We start from the raw sequence: 22212 nt of genomic DNA on the forward strand, positions 1-22212 counted from the left end.
TATCATATTGTTGACGCTGAAGGTTGACTGATTTAATCACGAATTCGATTTTATAAATTTGTCTAAAGTGGACTTTTCAGTTTTTTTTTAGATCGAGTTTCACTAATGTTTGTAAGTGTGGAGATGCACCCTCTAAGGGACAGCCAATCATACACATTGCCCACATTGCTTATCATATCTGTAACTAGCTCTCCCTGAAGATTACTTTTGGGCGTTTTTTCAGGAACATCTTCATGGAACATAAAAAGCAAAATTAACACTGTACAGCATAATAGCTAGATTTTGAATATACATTACATTGAAAAAATAAATAAACTTTAATTACGCTCTCCATATGGCCTGATTGAGAGGCAGTGATGACGAAAGTGCAACGACACGGGATGGCTTTCTTTAATGAAGTAAGCTGACACTGGTGAGATCTAACCCGAGCCTCTAGTCGACTGGAGTTGCACGAACAGCAGGATCGGTGATGTTGCATTCGGTATTGTTTCTCAGCTGCCACTGATATGTGAGGGTTTAAAGTGAGATGATGTGTGGATTACATTAATCAAGCCAGAAGAATAGTTTTAAAAGAGCGAAGCGGGGGTTGACGACGGGGAGCGTGTGGGTTCGTCTGAATGACATGGCTTAATGAGGCGTGGGAATAAACCTAGAACGTGAAGAAGAAATACTGCATCAAGGATGGATTCCACTAAATAAGGATGATGATTGACAAGACTATAGAAGAGAGCGATCGGATACGTAGAATGTTGGGGGTAAACATGCTCAGACGTATAAAATCTAAAGCTTCATGATTTTTAAAATGAAAATCTGGCTAAGTCCATTGAGGTGTCACAAACTGCATATTTTTCTATCATATTTTTTTATGTAATCATCCACGTAATTCCTCAATTTGTTTTTATATTCCTTTCTTGAAATTAACTAAATTCGCGAAATTCAACCATCTCATTGATGAAATCACAGTCACACACAAATATTTGGAAACACACGCACCCTCCCCAAGTATGCATCCTCACACCCCCACACATATTATTAATACATTTGGAAACGTTCTAGACTCAATCAATATGAAAGGCATAGTATAGTTTTAATGTTCCTATAGACTCCCCCTGCCTCTGGTCGAGAACAGAATTATTCTGTCTATTTCAAATCAACAGAAATCAATATCCTTTTCCTAACGCTTTTGAGACCTTCCGTTGATAAAAAAGCAAAACAAATGTCATGATTAATGAAATATACTAAAGAGATTCTACTCAGTCATATCAGGTACGTTGTATCCACAATTTGAATGTTTATGACTGTTATCCAACATATAAAGAATATGTTTCAGGCATAAAATTCTTCCCCTACATGTGTTTGAATTTCTTCTACCCTAGGGAAAAATTGAAAAATAAGGATATTTACTGTAAGTGGAAAAAGAAATATTTGTTATTGTACATATCCTTGGCTATACATGACGGAGTAACTGAAGTCAAATGAAATTATGACGTCACTGCGAAGTCAATAGAGATAGACAGGATGTAGTTTTGCTATGATTTTTTTCTGGTTATATACAGGACTAACCCCAGCGGAAGTGTTGATTGAAATATTCCAAGTATTCACATAGATAGGAATTCAGAGGTCGACAATGTATATTTACCTGACTTTTGAGGACTATCTTGAAGGCATAAACACGCTGAATTTTCCTCGTTCACTTCAGTCTTGGGACCAAACGACCAAGCAGAAATGAGATTGTTTTCAGTCTCTGGATGATATTGATAACTCCATATCCGTGTCTCTTTTCTTTCTTATAGAAGAATATAAATTCTGCATATTGTCGAAACTGCCCACGAATGTTCTAAATAGACTGGATTAAACGTTGGGGGGGGGACAAGATATTTCTTATTAAAGAGTTCCCACTCTTAGGTTTTGTAATATAATTTCACAGTGCGAAATAATTTATTTTATTTTCTCTTTAAAAATGATTAACAACCCTTGAATTAACAACCTGTATACTTTCTCATATTGAGGAAACTATTCCCATCATTACAATAAATTCAATTTATATAAAAAAAATCCACTATACAGCCAAAAAAAATCTTTTCACTTGTCATCTTATTTTACGAAAGACCATTAGTGCCACGAAGAAAAAAAACACTATTTCTACTAATCTGTATATACAGATTACGGTATTTCTGCTAATCTATATATACAGATTAGCAGAAATACCGTAATCTGTATATATAGATTAGTAGAAATAGTGTGTTTTTTTCTTTGTGGCACTAATGGTCTTTCGTACTATTTGTACATTAAGGGAAAAGAGTTTCCTTGCAATTAAACAATAATTCCAATCACTTGCACCCGCGCAAATGTATCGTATAGAATGTTGAAGCTCTGAACTCTAATATTATTGCATATTTGGAACTCTCTCTTTTCAATTACCTAAGGTTCTTTAGCATTATTGAACATTGTAATTTCAGGTAATTGTAAGGTAGTACTCGGCTTGTTTGTTGCTGATTATTTTATTGTATTCTTCAGACAATAGGACATCGACAAACGTGAGTTTGGTGCTGTGAGAAGCATCCCCCACATAATTAAGGCGAACCGACTCCCTCACACTCATACAAAAACACGCGCACACTTTAATCAACAAACACTGCAGAATAACAATGTTTAACATAGGATGATTGTCATGGGAGCTAAAAAGTACTTTGAGTTCACCTTTACGGTCTAAGAGTCATAATTGAGTGTTAATGGCCCCGTCTCCGGTCTATTATCTTGCCCAATTAGGAACATGAAGAAGATGTTTCCCTACAGGCACATTCTTTGATCAGAGAACCAAGACATCATTTCGCCTCCATCTTGGCTCTAATTCTATTCCTTAATTATATTCTCAAATAGTTTAAGTTGATTTCCACATGTCAAATTGCCTTAAGTGGGACGACATTTGCGTACCATAGATGCTGGAGAAGGTTTGTGATATGCCTCATTATTTCCTCATACCATTTTTTTTTCAACGTGTTAAGTCCAAAAGAAATGTATACTTTATAAAGGATTGGTAAAAAAATCGATTTGTGCAATTTGTGTATATTGAACAAATTATTTCATGGCCATATTTTGTATAGGATTATATGTCGATAACCGTCTTTCGTTTTCAAATTCTATCACAAATATTAATGAAAATAGGTGCAATAATTTCACGTTAATTGTTGCTTCTAATTAATTTATCTGTCTTTCTCTCACTCAGTCTCTCTCAATACTTGTAAATATGCCCGGGTAAGTATATACATACATACACACATACATACATACATACATACATACATACATACATATATACATACATATATATATATATATACATATGTATATATATATATATATATATATATATATATATATATATATATATATATATATATATATATATATATATATATATATATATATATATATATATATATATATATATATATATATATATATGAATTATGATCATATATACTATATTTGTGACACTCATGCCATCTCAAGTTCATGGGCCATTATCTCGAAGTATTTAACACTTCTAATTTATATTTGCACTTATGATCGCTCAAAATGCACACAGCTGACCATTTGTCTAGTTATTTCAATAAAGTTGTTTCTAGAGTTTACCAACAACACAAATCACAAGAGATTTCACATCAACATTTGAACAAATTAATCATGGAATAACATATATGTAAAAATTGCGATAACTTTAATTAAGATCTTTTCAAGGGAAACCTAGATTTTTACATCAAAGAACAAAGCGGGGACAAGCTAAAACAGGCGTTTGAATATTCAAACCACCTTTTAAGATCCTAGAAAATGGGTTAAAATTGTGTTGGTTTCATTTAAAATAGTTTCTTATCTTTAATTTTTTTGAGATACAACATATCGTTCAAACATGAATAATTAAAATTTACTTAAAAGACTTTTCATTTTCACGTTGTACTAACATTACAAATTTCCTTCCCATTAAAATATTTTTCAACTATGAAACTAATCTACATCAGAATTGATTTCCACTATCTACGTCTTAAATAAATCAAGGTTTTCTGGCTCTGATAAAGAATTCCGACTTTTTACAAGCTATTTACACAACATTTCGCCAAATAGACTTTACAGACTATCTGATAGGGAATATAAACCCTTTCAGGCAACAAAACACATGAGCACGAATAGCCAAGTTCAGTACTTAGTCAATGGACAAAGATTGCAACTCTTAAAGTGCCTGCTCATTGATACCAATGGTCAAGCACGAATATAGTATTATTTACAATAAAAATCATTCATTTTTATGAATTGATTAAAATAATTTGTAATAATTTGAAGCAAAACGAGGACATCGACACATACTATTACACTACTGGGATCTGAACAATGACATCTATATTCTGAAAATACATTGCTATTTGTAACATTATCATAGCAGAAATGATTCATTTTATATTTCAGCGTATTTTTTACATCCTCGTATTTCATCAATGCTGGTAACCAAAATAACAGTCATAAGTATTTTGTATTCATTGATAAAAAAAAACATTATAACTTTGGCATGAAAAGTTTACTTCATCAAATTAAACATGAACAGTCATGCAAACATTTCAGATTCCATCTTTTTTTTCAAAATGCTCAAAAGAAAAAACTCTTTTCTCACCAGTTGCACACATAAAATTGAGCTTAAAACTTTATACCATTTTACTGCATCAACCTAGAAAGACATCAAAGTCGCTATTTTATTTCTTGAGATAGAGATGTAGGGATCTGTGTATTTTAATAAAATCTCAAAGAATTGTAAACATTTAGGAAATGTAAAGCGTATATTAATTTAAGCAAATAAGTATGTCCATTCACCCGTTATGCAACTTAAGAAATATATCATAAAATATTAACAATGATTTCATCCGAGCGGATACGGTATCACTAAGTTTGGAATACAACAAAATACCGAAACATCCTTAAGAGACATTTTATGTGGTAAAATGTTTAAGGGGGCATCCACATAAGTATACCGTGTATATTGCAAAAGGGCCAGAAATCCTAAAACGTCACTATACGATGTGAAATAATAGACCCTTGCTGTGTGCTCTGAACCATCTGTGTATCGAATTGCAATTTAACGTAATTAATTCTCACCCTTTAATTCATAATTTACTGAAGTGTTTTGAAAACATTTACCGGTTTATTACATCGTTCAACCATCCTACACCTTTAAATCAAGTTACTGCAAGCGAATCAACCGCTCTAATAAAATCAACGTTCCAACTTCCAAGATGGCGCCGTCTCATCAAAAGGATTAGGCCTTCTCGTGATGTAGGCGGCTACTCTACTGCTACAGTCACACCAAAGAGAACAAATCCAACCAGCCAACGATATGACATTCGAAATCATGTCATAGCTCCGATCGGTCTAGATTTGATTTGGTTGATGTGACTTGGCATTATCAAACCAGTGTGCAAATAGCTCTTTCTTTCTAAATTTCACCCACCCCATTGACCATTGTCTGTTTCTATATTCCTTGTTTCATTCATAACCACGTCGACGCATCCGAGAATGACCCATTTTCAACAACGAACCCCGATCTGTTTTATATATACCAAGGACCTTCTCTTCAAATCTATTATTGTTGTCCACATGATGACTCTTCAGTCTTTCCAGAATTCATGATCTTACGAATGATAGATTTATTGTAAACAAAGCAGCAATACCATGCCCTGCGTTCTCGATACTTTCGACAACACAACAAACATCAAGTGTTTTTATGTCAAGTAATACTGATAAACAATAACTTGATTATGAGAATTCCCTAAGAAGATAGATTTTGTACTCATATAGTGTTGTAATTACCATAAATGAACTCCACATGGATATATACCATAGATATTTATAATTTACCTTCTCGGAAATATCAGAGTATCAATGATTTTTATAGTCGTTTAATAGCGTGTTTTCAGATTGGTCTTGTTTAATAATAGCATCATATCTTTTTGAATTTGAGATCATTCCCAGTTAAATAGGCAGGGTTTGTATTCATATGAATTATTGCCTGATGTACAAATTAACAAAAACAGTCTTACTTGTTTGTCTTCATTTTGTAGTTTTTCCTAACCATAAAACCATGAATTTGCTCGATACTTTTGTCAGATATTTTGCCATAGACGAAACAAACCACTTGCTACGTCTTAATTAAAACAATCGCCAATACTGGTAGAGCGAATATGGTGGTAGATGGTGGGAAGAAGGGATGATGGAATATTATTCACCAAAGAATAAACATTTGATAGATATTGTGGGTAAAGGTCAGATACCATGTTTTATAGCTCCCTTTTATATTCATAATACCTCCATTTTCCAGCACCTATTCAAAGCTTGGAAACTTGGCAACCTTTCTCATCGTTTCTGTTTAATTTCGATGGAAATCTATTCTAAAAATAAGGATAACAACCTTTATAATCTTTTCGGCAGATCCTTAAAGGGATAATCGGAAATTAGTATATACTCTTAGATTTTTTCGCCAGTTCTCTACCTTTTTTAATTGTTAACGACTGCTTCGTCGCGGGTAGATCTCAGCCAAGCCACACTGTAGGACATCGGTAATTGTTCATTTCATTGCTTTGCTGAATTCGTCTTTCAGTACGAACAATTTTATCGTGCTCCTGCATATACCAACCTAACTTTAAGTTTTACATGTAATACACGTACTGTTTAAAGCATTAATGGACGTGACAGGTGAAGTGTTGTAGAGCATACGTTTTCTCTCGTTTTAACACAATTATGGTAACGCTGATAAATTAAATTTGTACTTCTCTATTTGGTGAAAGTTGTGTTACCGGCCAAACTGGGACTTTCTTCTGTCCATCAAATTTTTAACCACTTACTTTGTACAGAGGTGTACTATGTTAATTTGAGGTCATAGTTATTGGTACACGGAGGATAATCTGAGATCCCTCTTAGACTACAGTGTGTCTTATCTCAATTCTATTTTATCTGTGTCCCTTCAGTGGATTATTAAACATCAAAGAATTTGCACGGTCAGTGCAATCATAGCCATGTTTAAGGAGAACATTAAAAGGCAATGCTTAAGGGATTCAGGATATAAAAAAATTGTAGACATTATTCTGAGCCTTTTTTTCTCTCTAGTAAAATGATGCCTATTTTTAATGTCATTTTCAGCGAGCAAGTATAGTGAGTTTAGCCACCTGATTGCTTAAGGTGCCATTGGATCAAATATCATTTTCGCAACTCTCTTGCTTGATATCTGTATCTGTGTCAAGCAGTTTCAAAGTATTCTAGTTTAATATAAATGCTAATTCCATATTGAGTGGTGCTTGAACATTACTTAAACCTACTTTCATCTTCCAAAGTCATCATAATGGTCCATTACTTGGATGAACTTTGCCGTTGGGAACTCTTTTATGAGTATCATCTTCTTTATGATCTGACGCTTTGTCTAATAAATTACTTTGAAAATGCCCTATTGGCCATTGTATTATGGTAAATTGTATAAAAAATATCATGTAATAAAAATAAAAAATTGCCTGACGGTGTCGGGTGACTGTTTGTTTCTTTTTGTATTTTCAGTATGAACTTTTAAAAGTGATGATGCTTTTATCTATTCAATTATTTCATCAATCTTTAGTCAAATTGTTTAATATTATCAAAGTCATGATTAACGTAAATATGTCCGATTCTACTTTTTTCATTTACAAGTTTTTACAAGTTGTTACAAGTGTTAGAAGTGAGACCTGGGCCCCGTCTTACAATCAGTTGCGATTTATCCAATCAACGTCAACTCTATGAAAATTCATCGGTGTCATATTTTTTTTACAGGAAATTGCACAATGTCCTTTGTAAACAGAGAAGCACACTGAATTTTAAAGAAAACGATGGATGTAAGAAAGTGCGTCATATCTAGAATATATATTGAACAAACATGCAATTTATATGTTGGCGTTGCTGGCTTTCCATAGTTTCGATTGTTACAGAGGGTTGCGATTGATCCGATCAACCACAACTATGGAAAGCAAGCAACATCAACATATCAAATGCATGTTAGTTCAAAATGTTTTCTAGATATGATGGATATTCATACATTCATTGTTGTCTTGACAATTTAGTGCCCTCCTCTTTGTTTACAACATGACTTCGTGCAAATTTCCTGGGTTACACTTCGTAATTCCGAAACACGTAAATTGCCTATACCTCGATGTTCGTTAATCCGAAAACGTTAAAGGGTACGTTGATCCGAACATTTGTGGCGTTATTCCAAAGTTTCGTTATTCCAAAGGTTCGATAATAAATAAGGTTCGATGTTCCGAAGGTTCGTTAATCCGAAAACGAAATAAGGTTCGTTAATTATTTTGCTTTCGGACTAACGAACATCCTTTTTTCGGACTAACGAACCTTTGGAATAACGAACCTTCGGATAACGAACCTTCGGAATAACGAACCTTCGGAATATCCGAACCTTCGGAATAACGAAGCTTCGGAATTACGAATGTATGCGAATTTCCTGTAGGAAAAAAATATGACATCGATGGATTTCCAATTAATTGAAGCTGATTTAATCAATCACAACTCTTTCTAAAACGGTGCCCTGGATACTGATATCATTCATGAAGAATTTAGACAACTGTATTCTTAAAATCCATATTCTCGATGAATCAATCCTCCATTACCATAATGAACTTATGTTTATTTATCAATACCGTTCATCAATGTACCAATTAGTCGAGATAATCTAAGTAACATCTTTGAATGGATCCATCTATATTAAATGCTTCTTCCCCAGAAAATGATGAATGGAATTCTAGCGAAAATGATAAATGTACAACGCCGCTCAAACTGGCAGTACCGTCCTACTTTTGACCGATTCCCCCCATCTTCATTTAGTATGTCCGCTACATGACTGTGTAAACAAAGATTTGTTTCAAATTGATGACAGCACAGTGATTTATCAGCCCAATCAGAGAGTGATGGGGATCTAGCTTAGTACCATTGGCTGTGTTTAATAGTACTGGACTTGACGTGACTATAGCACATAATATCTATCATCATTGTCATGAGCACATCGTTACTGTAAATATTGAAATAAGTCTGGTCTAAACTATATCTTATCTGATGTCACTGCCTCGCCCACACGCAATAATTTTGATATGGGAATGTAAATTTTCATACTGCATTCAGGAATACAAATTATTCTGGATTCAGTTAAAATAATGTAAAATCATTAAAAATAATTTGCTTTATATCAACATTACGATTTTCTTTAGTTATCATATACACGCAAGTGCATGTAATCATGAAACTGCTGCCTTAACATTGTAATATAATTTCAGAGGTTGAAACAGTCTTTCATTGAGCTTGAGAACAATTACACGCTACTGTTATAAAATTATCCTAGTTAAAAATATTTCAAAATATGATATTGTAAATGGAACAAACGTATGTATTGAGGCATAAAATAAAGAAATTTATATCTTTGTCATATTGCCATCGCATTACGACAATTCATAAAACAAAATAGAAATACGTGCAAGCTTTTCCGCCAGATCTTTAAATGCCCTCTTGAATGACAATTAAAAGGAGAAGTTGGAATGTTCTCAAAAGAAACATGCATGAAACAACTCTACAGGCTTATGATAGTATTAAAGGAGGGAATTAGAACATGAAATTAAACAAAAAGAAAAGAAGGAACATAAAAATGCCTTGGAGCAATAAAACTCTAATATGATAATTTCGAGAACATACAGCAAGGTTTTTATCTCATCTCACTAGTTATCTGCAAAAATAGTCTAAAAATCCGTCTCCGAAATTCAGTATTCATAATTATAATCAACAATTTACATCCTTACTTTGTCTTGTTTCATCATTTTGAAAGGTAGTTTAAAGCATGGTTGATCGATTTTGCATTTTAATTTGACAATTATCATTAATTCCAACCACTTTTTTATTCGAGCCTATAAAAATGGTTTCATATATGGAATTCAAACCCCCTCCCAGATTTTGAAAGAATAAAAACCTATGTTGATCAGAGGCGGGCTAACAAACGCTGAATTGAATCATGTGGGACTACACGCGGTGAATCCAATTGCGCTTCTTCGGCCTCTTCAAGCCACCTAGGGAGATCATCTTCTACGTCTACTGCAACATTTCGCAGCCGGTTCATGAGAGCGCTGAATGTGTCATCCTCTGAACTCCTCCAGTTTTCCTGTGCAGCCGAGAAAAGCGAAATGAAAAAAGAAAATATCGTGTTAGTTTTGTCTTACTTACTATCAACTTGGAACAATATAAATCAGTCACATCCGCCGGAATAAGCTCGAAATTAAATTCTTTGGAGTTCTATTTTTTACTGTACGTAACTTCAATATTTTTTTGTACATAACGCAAACCTTAAAGAGAAATGCCAGTAGTTGCAGTAAACACTGATTTCATGAGAAAGTCTGTAAAACCAGGCTTCATTGTCAGTATATCATCGAGGATCTAGATCTGGTACAGTTACATAAACTGAACTTTGTGAAATCTTGAAATCTACGTTGAAAAACGTTCACACTGAAGATCACCAACACAGATAGGCACACGTGGGACAATGTATTATTATTGCAGGAATAAAGACCGGAAGTGACCGAATCCGCGCTTATTTTGCTTATTTCTCAGCAATTACACCATTCTCCCAGAATCCTTTGGCACATATTTTTTATTCATACAAACAGACACTTGGGTGGTCATTATGGTGGTCATTATATTAGATTCTGTAAAAAGTCATTTTAAGATCGTAACCAAAACTGGAATTAATCTTTAACCATTCTTGTATACCACTCTCACCGAGTGATAACCTTGTCTATAGAACATACCCACTCGCGCACTCATCCTCACCCACCCTCTCCTACGTACCCTCACCCACCCACCCACCCACACAATTACATACATTCACGCTCATCCTGGGGTGGTATTCTGAAACCAAATTACGTCTCATTAGGTATTGGCATTGGTATTGATATTGGTGTTCTGAAAAATCACCTAAGCACCCCCTCTCCCCGGTTCATCGGGATGCCTCGCGCATAATAGTGACCACGTGAAGACTTAATTGAGTAGCGATGAGACTTGGTACTCTGGAAATTCTCTTAGCACTGTGAATTGGCGGTATTGTCAGTGGGGAAGAAGAATGTCTATTACGTGTCGACATCTTGCGCCAATGGCTGCTTCTATTTTTATTTATAAGAATTACCATATCGGTTAACTATTGTGAAAAGAGGGAGAAGGTAGAGAAAGGTAAAGAAATGGAAAGCAAACATAATTATGAAAAAAATTAATTGAATACAAACTAAGAAAAGGGAAAATAACCAATAATAGCAATCTTTTCGGGGAAAAGGAAATGAAATAGAGGATATTGATAGTTAAACATAGGGGAAAAACGAATATAAAGTTACGAAAATGGATGACATCAGAAAAAATATGGTATTGATGTTGAGGTTTTCATCCATTTATTTCGGTTAATAGCAGGGAGGAATCCTGTTTTTTTTTCTTAATATCAATATAGGACTCATCGAATGGGACATACGTATGTTACTATGTTGTTGTTTTTAATTGCGTTCTTTCTCTATCAGGTTTATATTCGCCTGATTCACCATTAGTTGGTTGACGTCTTAGATAGGCTTATCACATGAGTTTCATTAAATATATTTTCCACTTTATTCAGTTTCCACTGTCTTAGTTGACTTATTATTGCTTTATAGACTGGATAGTGCATCATACATGAAATAGTTTGAGACCAATTCGATGCAATATGACATCGGTAAAGCCTAAATGAAATTAAAACAAAATGGTAAATAGACTAAAGGGAATTAGTAGATTAATTGGTTGTAGACCAACTAAGAGTAGACTATGTGGGATGACACAGACCGATAGTAGACCAATCGGCAATTTACTCTCTATACGACGATAGCAACCAAAGTCTGTTCTTTCTAATGGCTTGTTTTTAAATTTTTTTTCGATCAGGGACCATTTTCGTTTAATGCATTATATATGAGTTTTACATAAACGTCATTAGAGGCTTGACATGCTTCTTAAACAATATGCCACAATGGGGCTATCGTATATAGGAAATGCGCCAAAACGCCTATAAAAATGGGGTTTTTTTTACTTCATGAGTTCCATAAAGCAAAGGCACCATATCACAATGCATCTTCATAATTCATGTCTTTCCAAAGCTACAATTGAAATGTATAACTTAAACAAAATTAGGAAAGCAGTTTGATTGATATTTTGCGCAGGTGTGCACACATAAAAGGTAGAAAGAATGAAATCAATTAGAAAAACCACATTCATGAGTGGAACAATAGCATCGAAAGGATTTCCGATGTTTTGTCCCTCAAGTTTCCGACTGCGTGTTTAAATCCCTTAGGGTTAGTAAAACCACCTGACTCCTAAATGGACTACCGTCGTATTTCAAAGGAAAAGTTTTTTTTCAAAAAGGGACTATAAGTTAAAAAAGGTAGCAAGTATGTTTTTATGTTTCATCATCAAGTTTGAATTTCTGTCTTTTTCGGAAGAATATTTGTGAATTATGTATTATGCAATGTAAAATAATATATTTTTAATGACACAAATGTGAGAAAGTTTTTCAAAAAGAGGATATAGAAATCAAGAGACTATTTTAACGACGATATTGTGAAGGAGGTAAGCACCGAGTGAATCCGGCTAACAGTGATCATCTTATTGAAAGCAACCTGGTTATTTAACCCAATTCTTAAGTTAAAAGGTTGTTGCAAGTTTCATGAAGCATTTTTGAAAATTCATGAAAAATTAATGTCAATGAAAATTTTATTCGACCAGATTGGTCAGATTATGCGCTTCGTGACAGGCGGTAGCTTTCATTGTTTCCTTTGAACCTAGATAGAGGAACAAATCGTGAATACATCAACGATTCACATTTGACCGCGAATAGAATAAGGGTGGATTGCATTCTTTAAAGGAGAATCAAAGTTCTTAATGTAAGGAATGTATACGTTAACAAGAAATCCGATCAACAGCTAACGAAGTATTTGATTAAGTCATATAGAAATAAATACCTTACTGTTTTCAAATCAACTGGTTGATTAGTAGAACAATAATTGATAAGTTGATTTGTTCATCAGAATATAATTATTTAATTATTCTTTTATATCAATGTCATTATCATTTAAATCATTTTTGGAGGGTCATTAGAATTTGACAAAATTTATTCGTTGTTATAAATGCTTTTAAAGCAGTTATAGTGTTTTGCCCAACATTATCCTTTAACAAACATCACGCAAATATCCCTTTCCAATGTATTTGGTAAAGAGAAGCATATCCACTAAAAAACACTTATTCCATTTCATTATGACGTTTATGAATATCATTATATCCTTTAATCCCATTCATCTGAGACGTACTCATAAATACGTCCATAACGTTTATCAAATTATAAAAGAGAATTAAATTCTCCCCTTGGCAATCCACGTTTTCAACCTTTTAAGAGCTGTTCAACATAACGTTAAAATATACATTCCTAATAAAATGAAATTGATTTTTCAGTAATGCCAACAATACAGTTAAGCCAAATAAAGATGAACAAATATTTTCAATTTATTTCTCCTTAGCCTATTATTGCCCCATGTCACACATATCAAAGTAAAGCGGATTCTAGTTACGAGGGCTGATATTCAGAGATAATTTAATTTGACTATTTAAATGAAGCCCTGCTAAAAATATATATACAAAAAAGTTTTTTTTCTACATGATTACTAAACATAACGGGAGAATATCGGCCAATGCCTAGTTCATCGGCAGATCCAAATAGAGGCACATCCGGTACTTGCCCCCCCCCCCCGCGTTTGAGAGGCGCAACAAATATTTTATAGGGGAATATGTTATGCAAACGTTAGGATTTTTGTTTGTCAGATTTTTGCTTGGACAAAATGACGTCTACTTTGTAGTGTAAACCTTTTTTCTTTTTTTTGTTTGTTTGTCGAATTTCTCGTGTACAAAATGCCCTTGCCCCTTTTGGAAAATCCTGGATACGGCTCTGACCTAATTTGTCTCTTTTCCCATGAGAGCATTAAACATCTATATATCGTTCATTTCAGTAGTTCAGACTACTATAGGATGTACATGTGGATGATTCACCAATTACATAAGTTATATAGAAAAAAAAAGAAAAGTTGCGTATAAAGCAGTAAGACTGATAAATGTTTTATATAACATGCATGCTTGGAATGTTAGAGGGTGGGAACGGATAGAGAATAAATATGTTATGCTGTACATGTCTATGATGTAAAATGGGCACTTTCATGGATGAATGATAAACCTGCTCCCGGGGACAACAAGCAGACTGTACATTTCACACCTCTTTTGCACTGACATGTCATCTTATCCGCCCCTATTTCCTCTAGGCTCAGCATTGTTTGTTCGCCCATTTAAAATAATTAATGTTTTTTGCTCACGAATTCCTATCAATATCATGCTGATCGTTAAAGTTTGTAATGATTGTGGAATGTTGAGGAAATCCATTAACAAAAGAGAAGTAAAATTGCTGTGATGTTGGTGATAAAAGAAATTGAATAAAATACTCTTATAAATGTTCATATATTGAAAAGCATTTCAATACAGGGATTAAAATCGGCACATGATCTAAATCATACGCAATCACATCTTATCCCCGCTGAAACGGTCACCTATCGTATTTCAAAAAGTTTCATATCATTATATGCAAGAACATTTTAAATTATAGGATGTTCATGTGGGCGAATCACCAATTACATACTCTGAACTGTTTTTTTTTTTCATGAGTTGAGGTAACATGATCCGTCGACTAAGTGTAAAGACTCTTTCAAAGTCCTTGCTTTGAAGAAGCCGAATCGAGGTCAAATCGGTGGAAGATCTTGAAGGTATTATAAAGAGAAGGGGATCTCAGCAGGCATATGGATGTCGAAAATCAAAGTGTCTGGATTTTTTCTCGCTCGACTGTGAACTGTGATGTGTGGCGTCCATTCTCACCCATACTCTATCCGCCATAGGCAAAGGTTGAAACAACATTGTCTATTTCCTGACTCGTATCATTTGACACTTGTCTTTCTAAGTTCAACCACACATAAAAAAGCGGCGATTCTGCCCTTCGTTAACCGCCTGTAAACAAAGAAAATGTGTCATACTATTGGAATATACTGACATAGATTGAACACTTTCCATTCAGGCTGCGTACCGCGTGATAAATTTTTGGCGGCAAATTCAACGAAGGGGCGCATCAATCATGTGAATAGTGAATAGCCGATCACGGGATGCATGCCGTCGCCAGCGGCCCCCTGACACGACTGGCCTACATTTTCACCTCTGATAGAAAGAACAAGAAGAGATAGGCCTATATGCATAGACTATAATGCGTAATAATCGGTGACAAGTGAGAAAATGGGGTGTTAGTTTTCTTCTACTGAAATTTAAAGATGGCAACTTGGCTTTCATTAGATTGACAGTAAGGTCTCTATAGCAATATTTTTCTGTATACAAAATTATTTTCCGAAAGTAGCATAAGATTTCCCCCATGTGTTGATAGCTGAAAATATTTTTTTTCCTCCCTGTAAATTAAACTCTCAATAAATTACTTGCAGTTGGGTTGGGTTGATTATTCTTATATGTTTATTTCTCCAATAATGTTACCTGTAAATGTCAAAATAACGTTAATTATCTTAACTGCCAATTTGACTTGTTAAAGCGTTAATCATAGTTGTTGTAGCTGAGATGCCAGTAAATTACTTTTCATGCCTTAGTACTTTTACTGTGCATGTTTTAAAGTAATGGCATAAGAAAACGTAATTTCTGATAACATTATTAATTGCATGCTCATAAGGACTCCACCTATCACAGTGTATCCATTGCGACCCATTTTTCTTGATGTTTGATTAATCCGCCACAAAGTAACGGCCTTGGGCAATAAGCTGCTGGCTTTAAATATCTTAGTGCATATAAAGAACGTCACTTATTCCAACACAACACCTTCTAGAATGAATTAATAACGTTTCATTTCATTTTAATTTCGTTTATTTCGATTTTCAACAATTACAGTTTGTTTTGTACATTTTGACATACAAATAACAAAACATATTTCAAGTATCCCTGTACAAAAATTATATTTAGGATTTATTACATATCAGGTTGGAAACGGAGGAGGCTGCTAAAAAGAGGAGCTTGTAGAGTGCAGCCTCCTAATAAATATTCTTGTAGTTACAAAGCATATAAAAATCAAAATAACAACTTGAGCAAAAACCAGTTAAATTAAAAAGAATTAGGGGGAAATTAAAATAGAAAATGAAATAAGAAAAAGAGAGATTAAAGGTTTCCAGAATCCAGCCCCAGTACTCACGTTAGTGAAACATATTGTCATTATTTGTCAGTTTGGTGTAAATGAAATATGGGTATTTTTAATGATATATATTCAGCCATGTTGATATCTTATGCTATCTGTGACAGGAAGTAATCACAAGGTCCCAAACGATTTAATGCAGATTATTCATGAACCTTCTTCAATGGAGATCGCTGATCAAAGGTGTTCTTGAAGGTGTTAAAAGAATTACACAATATTATAACCAATGGACCAACTGAAAGGAATACAGTACACGTGTATAAAAAGAAGTTCAATGACTAAATTGGTAAAAAGAAATATAACTTTCCTTCAATCGTCACACAAATCAGGTGACATATCACATCATGACAAGCAGTGCATGAGCAGTGTAACATCAGCCCAAGTCTGTGGGTATTATAAAATTGAAATAGAAAATAAATCATTGAGGGGGCCTTAAAATCGACAAACTGACCACAATGGGCTTTTTATTTCCCAATTATTAAAATTGGTCCCAACCCCCATAATTATACAAACTTATACGCGTAGAACTAACACTTTGTTATCGATCTCATTGCATCGAGTTCTAATATACAATAAAGTTTCTATAATTCAGATATTGTGTCATATTATAAATGAAGAGTGACCAAAGTAGACACTGTTATAGGCACATCCTTGAGAAACCACTTTGAAGACAGGTATTAAGTATCGCACTTAAAGTAAATTGTCACTGCCTTGACACCAAAATATAGGTCAAACACAATGACTGCAGGATTGAAACTGAAGCTACTATTATCATAATCATAGTCAATACCCCCATTAATTGAGGAGCCGAAAAGGTATCGAGTAGCGCACTATTGATACCAATGGCTTTTCGGACAGGGTGAAGCAATGGGGGATTTTATATTCAGATAGTGGTGTCAACCGCGTAAGTATTGGCGGAAATCATAAGAATAGGTAAACAAAAATATCGTGGCAGTACTGACAGCTAGGCAACAAGAAAGAGAGAGAGAGGGGGGGGGGGTGCATGAAATAGAGGGGGAGGGAGAGTGGGAAGGAACGTGCGCGTAAGAAAGATTGGACGAGAGAATGGGGTATTAAGATCAAGACGGAAATATCAAGAGGATTAATAAAAAAAGGGAGTCTGATAGCGCGCGAAAAAAGGAAAACCATAAATGGGAAAGAAGATAGATGGTGATTCGTTTGTGTGTAGAAGGTGTGTGCGCGATTGTGTGTGGGTGTGGGTGTTCCTAAGAGAGATTTATAAGGTACAAAAACTAGGTTTTTGTACTTTAATAAGCAATATGGTTATAAGATCAAATTACAAGATGCAGAGGACGATATTGGTAAGCAATTATTGATAAGAGAAATTACAAAAGAAATGATCTACAGGAACGATATTGTCACCTACACTTGTAAAAGAAAATCACTATTTAATCTAATATTGACAATGGAGATCGATGTTCACTCTGTTTGATTTGAGTTAAATACAACCTGAGTAATCTTTGAACAAACAAATAAAAATTTACCGCTTTGAAAAAGTCGAGGTATTTCTGGGGTTTTTAACACATATACTCATAATGATTAACGTAATTTGTCGCTTTCCCCTTTTCTCACTTTCATTTAAAGAAGCAAATCTAATGATAACATTACGTGGGTTTTTTAATGTCATTGTATTTGATAACACTTACAGCATTTGGGAGAAAACAGATAATTACGTTGCATTTAGTATCTATCGCCATGCTTAACATGCTTTCATGATTTCTCGAGAGACATAATAACTGAAATTCTCGAAATATATCAACAAGTAAGAATCCATTTCTGCCATTACACATACAATACGATGTATCGATATCAATATTGACTAATCTAAATGATAAGTAGGGCAATTCTGTGTTAATTTGATAGACCAGCCGCTACAAAGGAATTTTAATAACTTACCATGTATATCAATAAACTTAAAGTGTCATACTTGATGTTATATCAATAGTTGCATTGTTAGTATCATGAAAAGATGAATTCCCTGTGCTATTTTATTAAGGAAATGAAAGTCTCACGTGGATTCTTCTTCTCGAACAATTGTTCTTGTTTCCAAAGTGCAATAAATACATCGTTCTAGCACAAATGCATCAATCACCAGATCGACTTGTTAAGTTTTTACTTAATTTTCTCTTACTGTACTAGAAAGTAGTTTTGTTTATTGGAAAAATACAAAGTAAATTATATTCCACTTTATTTGATACCAAACTTGCTTCAATATCTGAAAACAGTATTTTACACTGAGTGACTTCAACACGTGGCACATGCGCAAGTACTTCACAAGAAAATAAAAATAATATTATGTACATAAGATATTGAACCACTGTATGTTTCCAGTCCCTTTTCAATGACTAATACTAAAATAGTTTCCAAATGATGTCGCTCACGAAAACTATCAAGGCACGCTATAGGTTTCGCTCTGAAATTCTGTATTTTCTACGCTATCTAAGTTGGATATGGAACAATTGCATTTCTTTTGACTTTTCACAGACTATTCTTTATTTGATGTTTAAATCATATTTACTAATAAAAGTTTGTACATTATATCATCTACTTCAATATAAAAAAAATGATACGCGCATCGTAGAATAGTTTCAGATATAATGTTTCTAATCTATCTAATGAAGATATGAAATAACTATTTATTATTCCTACACTGCTAGAAAATTTATCCTTAAAATAAAAGAAGTTCCTGCAGCAGAGTCTTGAGAACACCTGTAATCTTATCTTACCAGATTGCGTAATCTTACAGGAAATTGGTGTGTGTAATCTTACAAATTTCCTTAAATGAAACACCCTTATCCCCTTTTAAACAGACCTCTTCTGTTGCAGAAAAACTCCTATTTCATTAATTTACCGAATTATTCTGCTATTGTTTTCTGCAAAATCTTCTTTTTCGGTAAAATCATGGTTTTTAACAGTGTATTATCATTTGAAGTCTGACAGCTCCAAAATTGTTTTTGAAAGAAGTCTTGAATCATAAGTTTTAACAATATGAATACAAACATCACAGCACATCCTTGGAATAGCTTCAGGCTCTGTGTTTCTGAAAAGTATCCGAAGGATCTTAAGGATCGTATACTCCAGCGGTTCATTTTCCTGGAGTAAGTAATTATTCTAAAACCCGCAAATGACACCAACCAAGATGTTTGTTAGAACGTTAAAAAAATAAAAACACGTAAATCAGAACATTTTCAGGCAGCTTTCCGACGGTTCGACAATCTGAAAGTGAAATAAGGTTCGTTAGTCCCAGAATAGCTAATGAACTATGCGAACGATTTCGAACAATCAAAACAACGAATCTTATTTCGTTTTCGGATTAACAAACCTTCGGATTTAAGAACCCTTAGAAATATCACTGTTCGAAATAAAGAACCTTGGGAGTATTTGAACCTGAAAGATAACGAACCTTTGTAGAAATGAGTTGTTACCTTTGTACTATAAAGTCGTGAAAGTATTCTACCCTGTCTACGGTAGATGCGGACTTTTTTCATTTAGCTTAATTTGGTTTTCAAATATTACCATATATGTTTTAAGAATTAAATAGGATTTCTTTGTTTTTGCTATTACTTAAAGAGAAATTCCAGTAGTTGTAGTAAGCACTGATTTCATGAGAAAGTCTGTAAAACAAGGATTAATTGTCAGTATATCATCGAGGATCTAGATCTGGTACAGTTACATTAACTGAACTTTGTGAAATCTTGAAATCTATGCTGAAAAATGTTCACACCAAAGATCCCCAACACAGATAAGCGCATGTCGGACAATGTATAATTACTGCGTAGAGCGTCGGGCCCGACGCCCTACCCGAATCCTGTGCTTATTTGCTGATTTCTCAGCAATTACACAATTTCTTCCAGAATCCTTTGGCACATGTGTTTTATTTATACAAACAGACACTTCGGTGGTCATTTCATTGGATTCTGTACGAACTCATTTTGATGTCGTTACCAAAACTAGCATTTACCTTTAATATCGTTTATTTCATTGACTTAGGCTTGCGGAGTAATTTCTGATAGTCCAGAGAAATAAACAGAGCATAACTACGTTCATGGCTGTGAATGGTATTCTTTACATTATTTATCTCAGATCAGGGTATATCATCTACATTTATGATGTATACATTTATTCTAAATTGCGTTGTTTTTTATACAGAAAATAATAATGAAAACAATATAGAACCTAGACCAAATACATGAAGAATAAAAATTCGCTTACTATTGCAGGTGAATCGTGAGCGTTTGTTTCATCTAAAAATGTTCCTAAATCACCGCTTCTCCTCCCGACTGTAAGAAAGATAGGGAAAAGGAAATAAAATAAAATGAGATGAAATTCGTAATTAGGTCATGGATTAGTTTGAATATCAAATTCAGCTTGTGAACTAAAAGTTAATTTATATATTATTTCAATATTCACAGCCAAAACAACACTTAATCAATTTGAAGATTACATCACTTGAATGTCATTGAAAATGAAATTCGAGGGACGCACATTCCATAGACAATCAAAGTGGAGACTATAATAATTATACATTTCTTTTCATTACCGAATCCCATTTTATCATACAATACATTACCATGATAACACTAGAATTAAAAACTTCCTCGTTACACTGATGGGAAATTCACAATCAAGCTAAAAGGTAGCATGATTATAGAAAAGAACAAGAAGATCATACGAATGGACATACCATTGATTTGGTCTTTGTTACTCAGCGTGAGTGTAATAATTAATAGATCTCTCATCTAAGTGAAGCACCCGTTTATAATAATCCCAAAATGAATACATCAAAATTATCATTCTTTTAAGAAACACAAAACACGAATATAGCCTATGGCAGGAGGATTAGAAACTAAAATGATATTCACGACAAAACAAAATCATGATAACACTTAAACAACTAGATCATAAGATAGATGTGAAATGCAGAGTGAGGAATGTGCTCTGAAAAAAAAATTTGTTCCTCTATAAACAGATTATGAGAACATTCTGGAGAGTTATGATTACTTCAAGTACTAGTGCTGGTCGAATTAAGTATGATTAATTTACGTCATTGTTTTTGTATGTGGCAACGTCACGTCCCCTTTACAATTCTCACGTGTCATTTAGAATAACCCATTAGACACACGAAAACTGTTATATTATTTAAGAAACACATCACAATACAGATCATTGACACTGTATGCCCTATCTGCTCATATTTATGTATATTTCAAACAGGCATTGCATCGCAAATTTGTCGTCAAAAGGAACGCCTAATGGGTTATTGGTTTCAATTGATTGTTGGACAGTTTTACCATAGTAACTGTTATTGATTGCAAGTAACCATTAATGTTGCGATTCATGACATAGGAGCCATAGGAGCCATTTTTTATGAAGAACTAATAATTAAGGTAACTTAAATGTGGAATTGATTACTACGTTGACCACACACAGAACAAATTTTCAAGGGCATGCCATAATACTGCGGTTTAATAGCACATTACCGTTCAAGTAAAATCTTGTTAAAAACATTTTGATTGAGATTGGTAGCAATAAATATGGTAAAGCGTTTCTGGAGACGCCCTTTCCTCGTCTCTGTCATTCGGTCAAGATTTAAAACGTTGTCAGGTTTGCGCATTTAATGCGAGCGAGAGTGGTTAGTTCTTTTTTTATTGAAGATAGCTGTAATATGCGTAATGCCCTTTTCTTATTAAAAGAGGAAACAGTTTGATGAAATAGGACAGGATATCCTATGCTTCACGATGCTTAGATTAGACTTTGTTATCTGACATTTACACTATCAATATACCACAAGCCATGGATACATTGCA

At 33.9% G+C, this 22212-nt stretch overlaps 1 protein-coding gene across 1 annotated transcript in view; it reads right to left on the reverse strand.

Moving 5' to 3' along the window:
- Positions 1-8883: 8883 nt before the first annotated feature.
- The window catches only part of LOC121410848, a 54648-nt gene continuing 41319 nt past the window's right edge, over positions 8884-22212 (reverse strand). Inside the window, exons 5-6 of the mRNA XM_041603179.1 lie at positions 20618-20685; positions 8884-10216 (exon numbers count right to left, since the gene is read on the reverse strand). Coding sequence (XP_041459113.1) covers positions 20662-20685 — 24 coding nt within the window. The 3' untranslated portion in view covers positions 8884-10216; positions 20618-20661. The remainder of the gene's footprint in view (positions 10217-20617; positions 20686-22212) is intronic.

Source organism: Lytechinus variegatus, chromosome 3 (assembly GCF_018143015.1).
Source record: "Lytechinus variegatus isolate NC3 chromosome 3, Lvar_3.0, whole genome shotgun sequence".
Taxonomy (NCBI): domain Eukaryota; kingdom Metazoa; phylum Echinodermata; class Echinoidea; order Temnopleuroida; family Toxopneustidae; genus Lytechinus; species Lytechinus variegatus.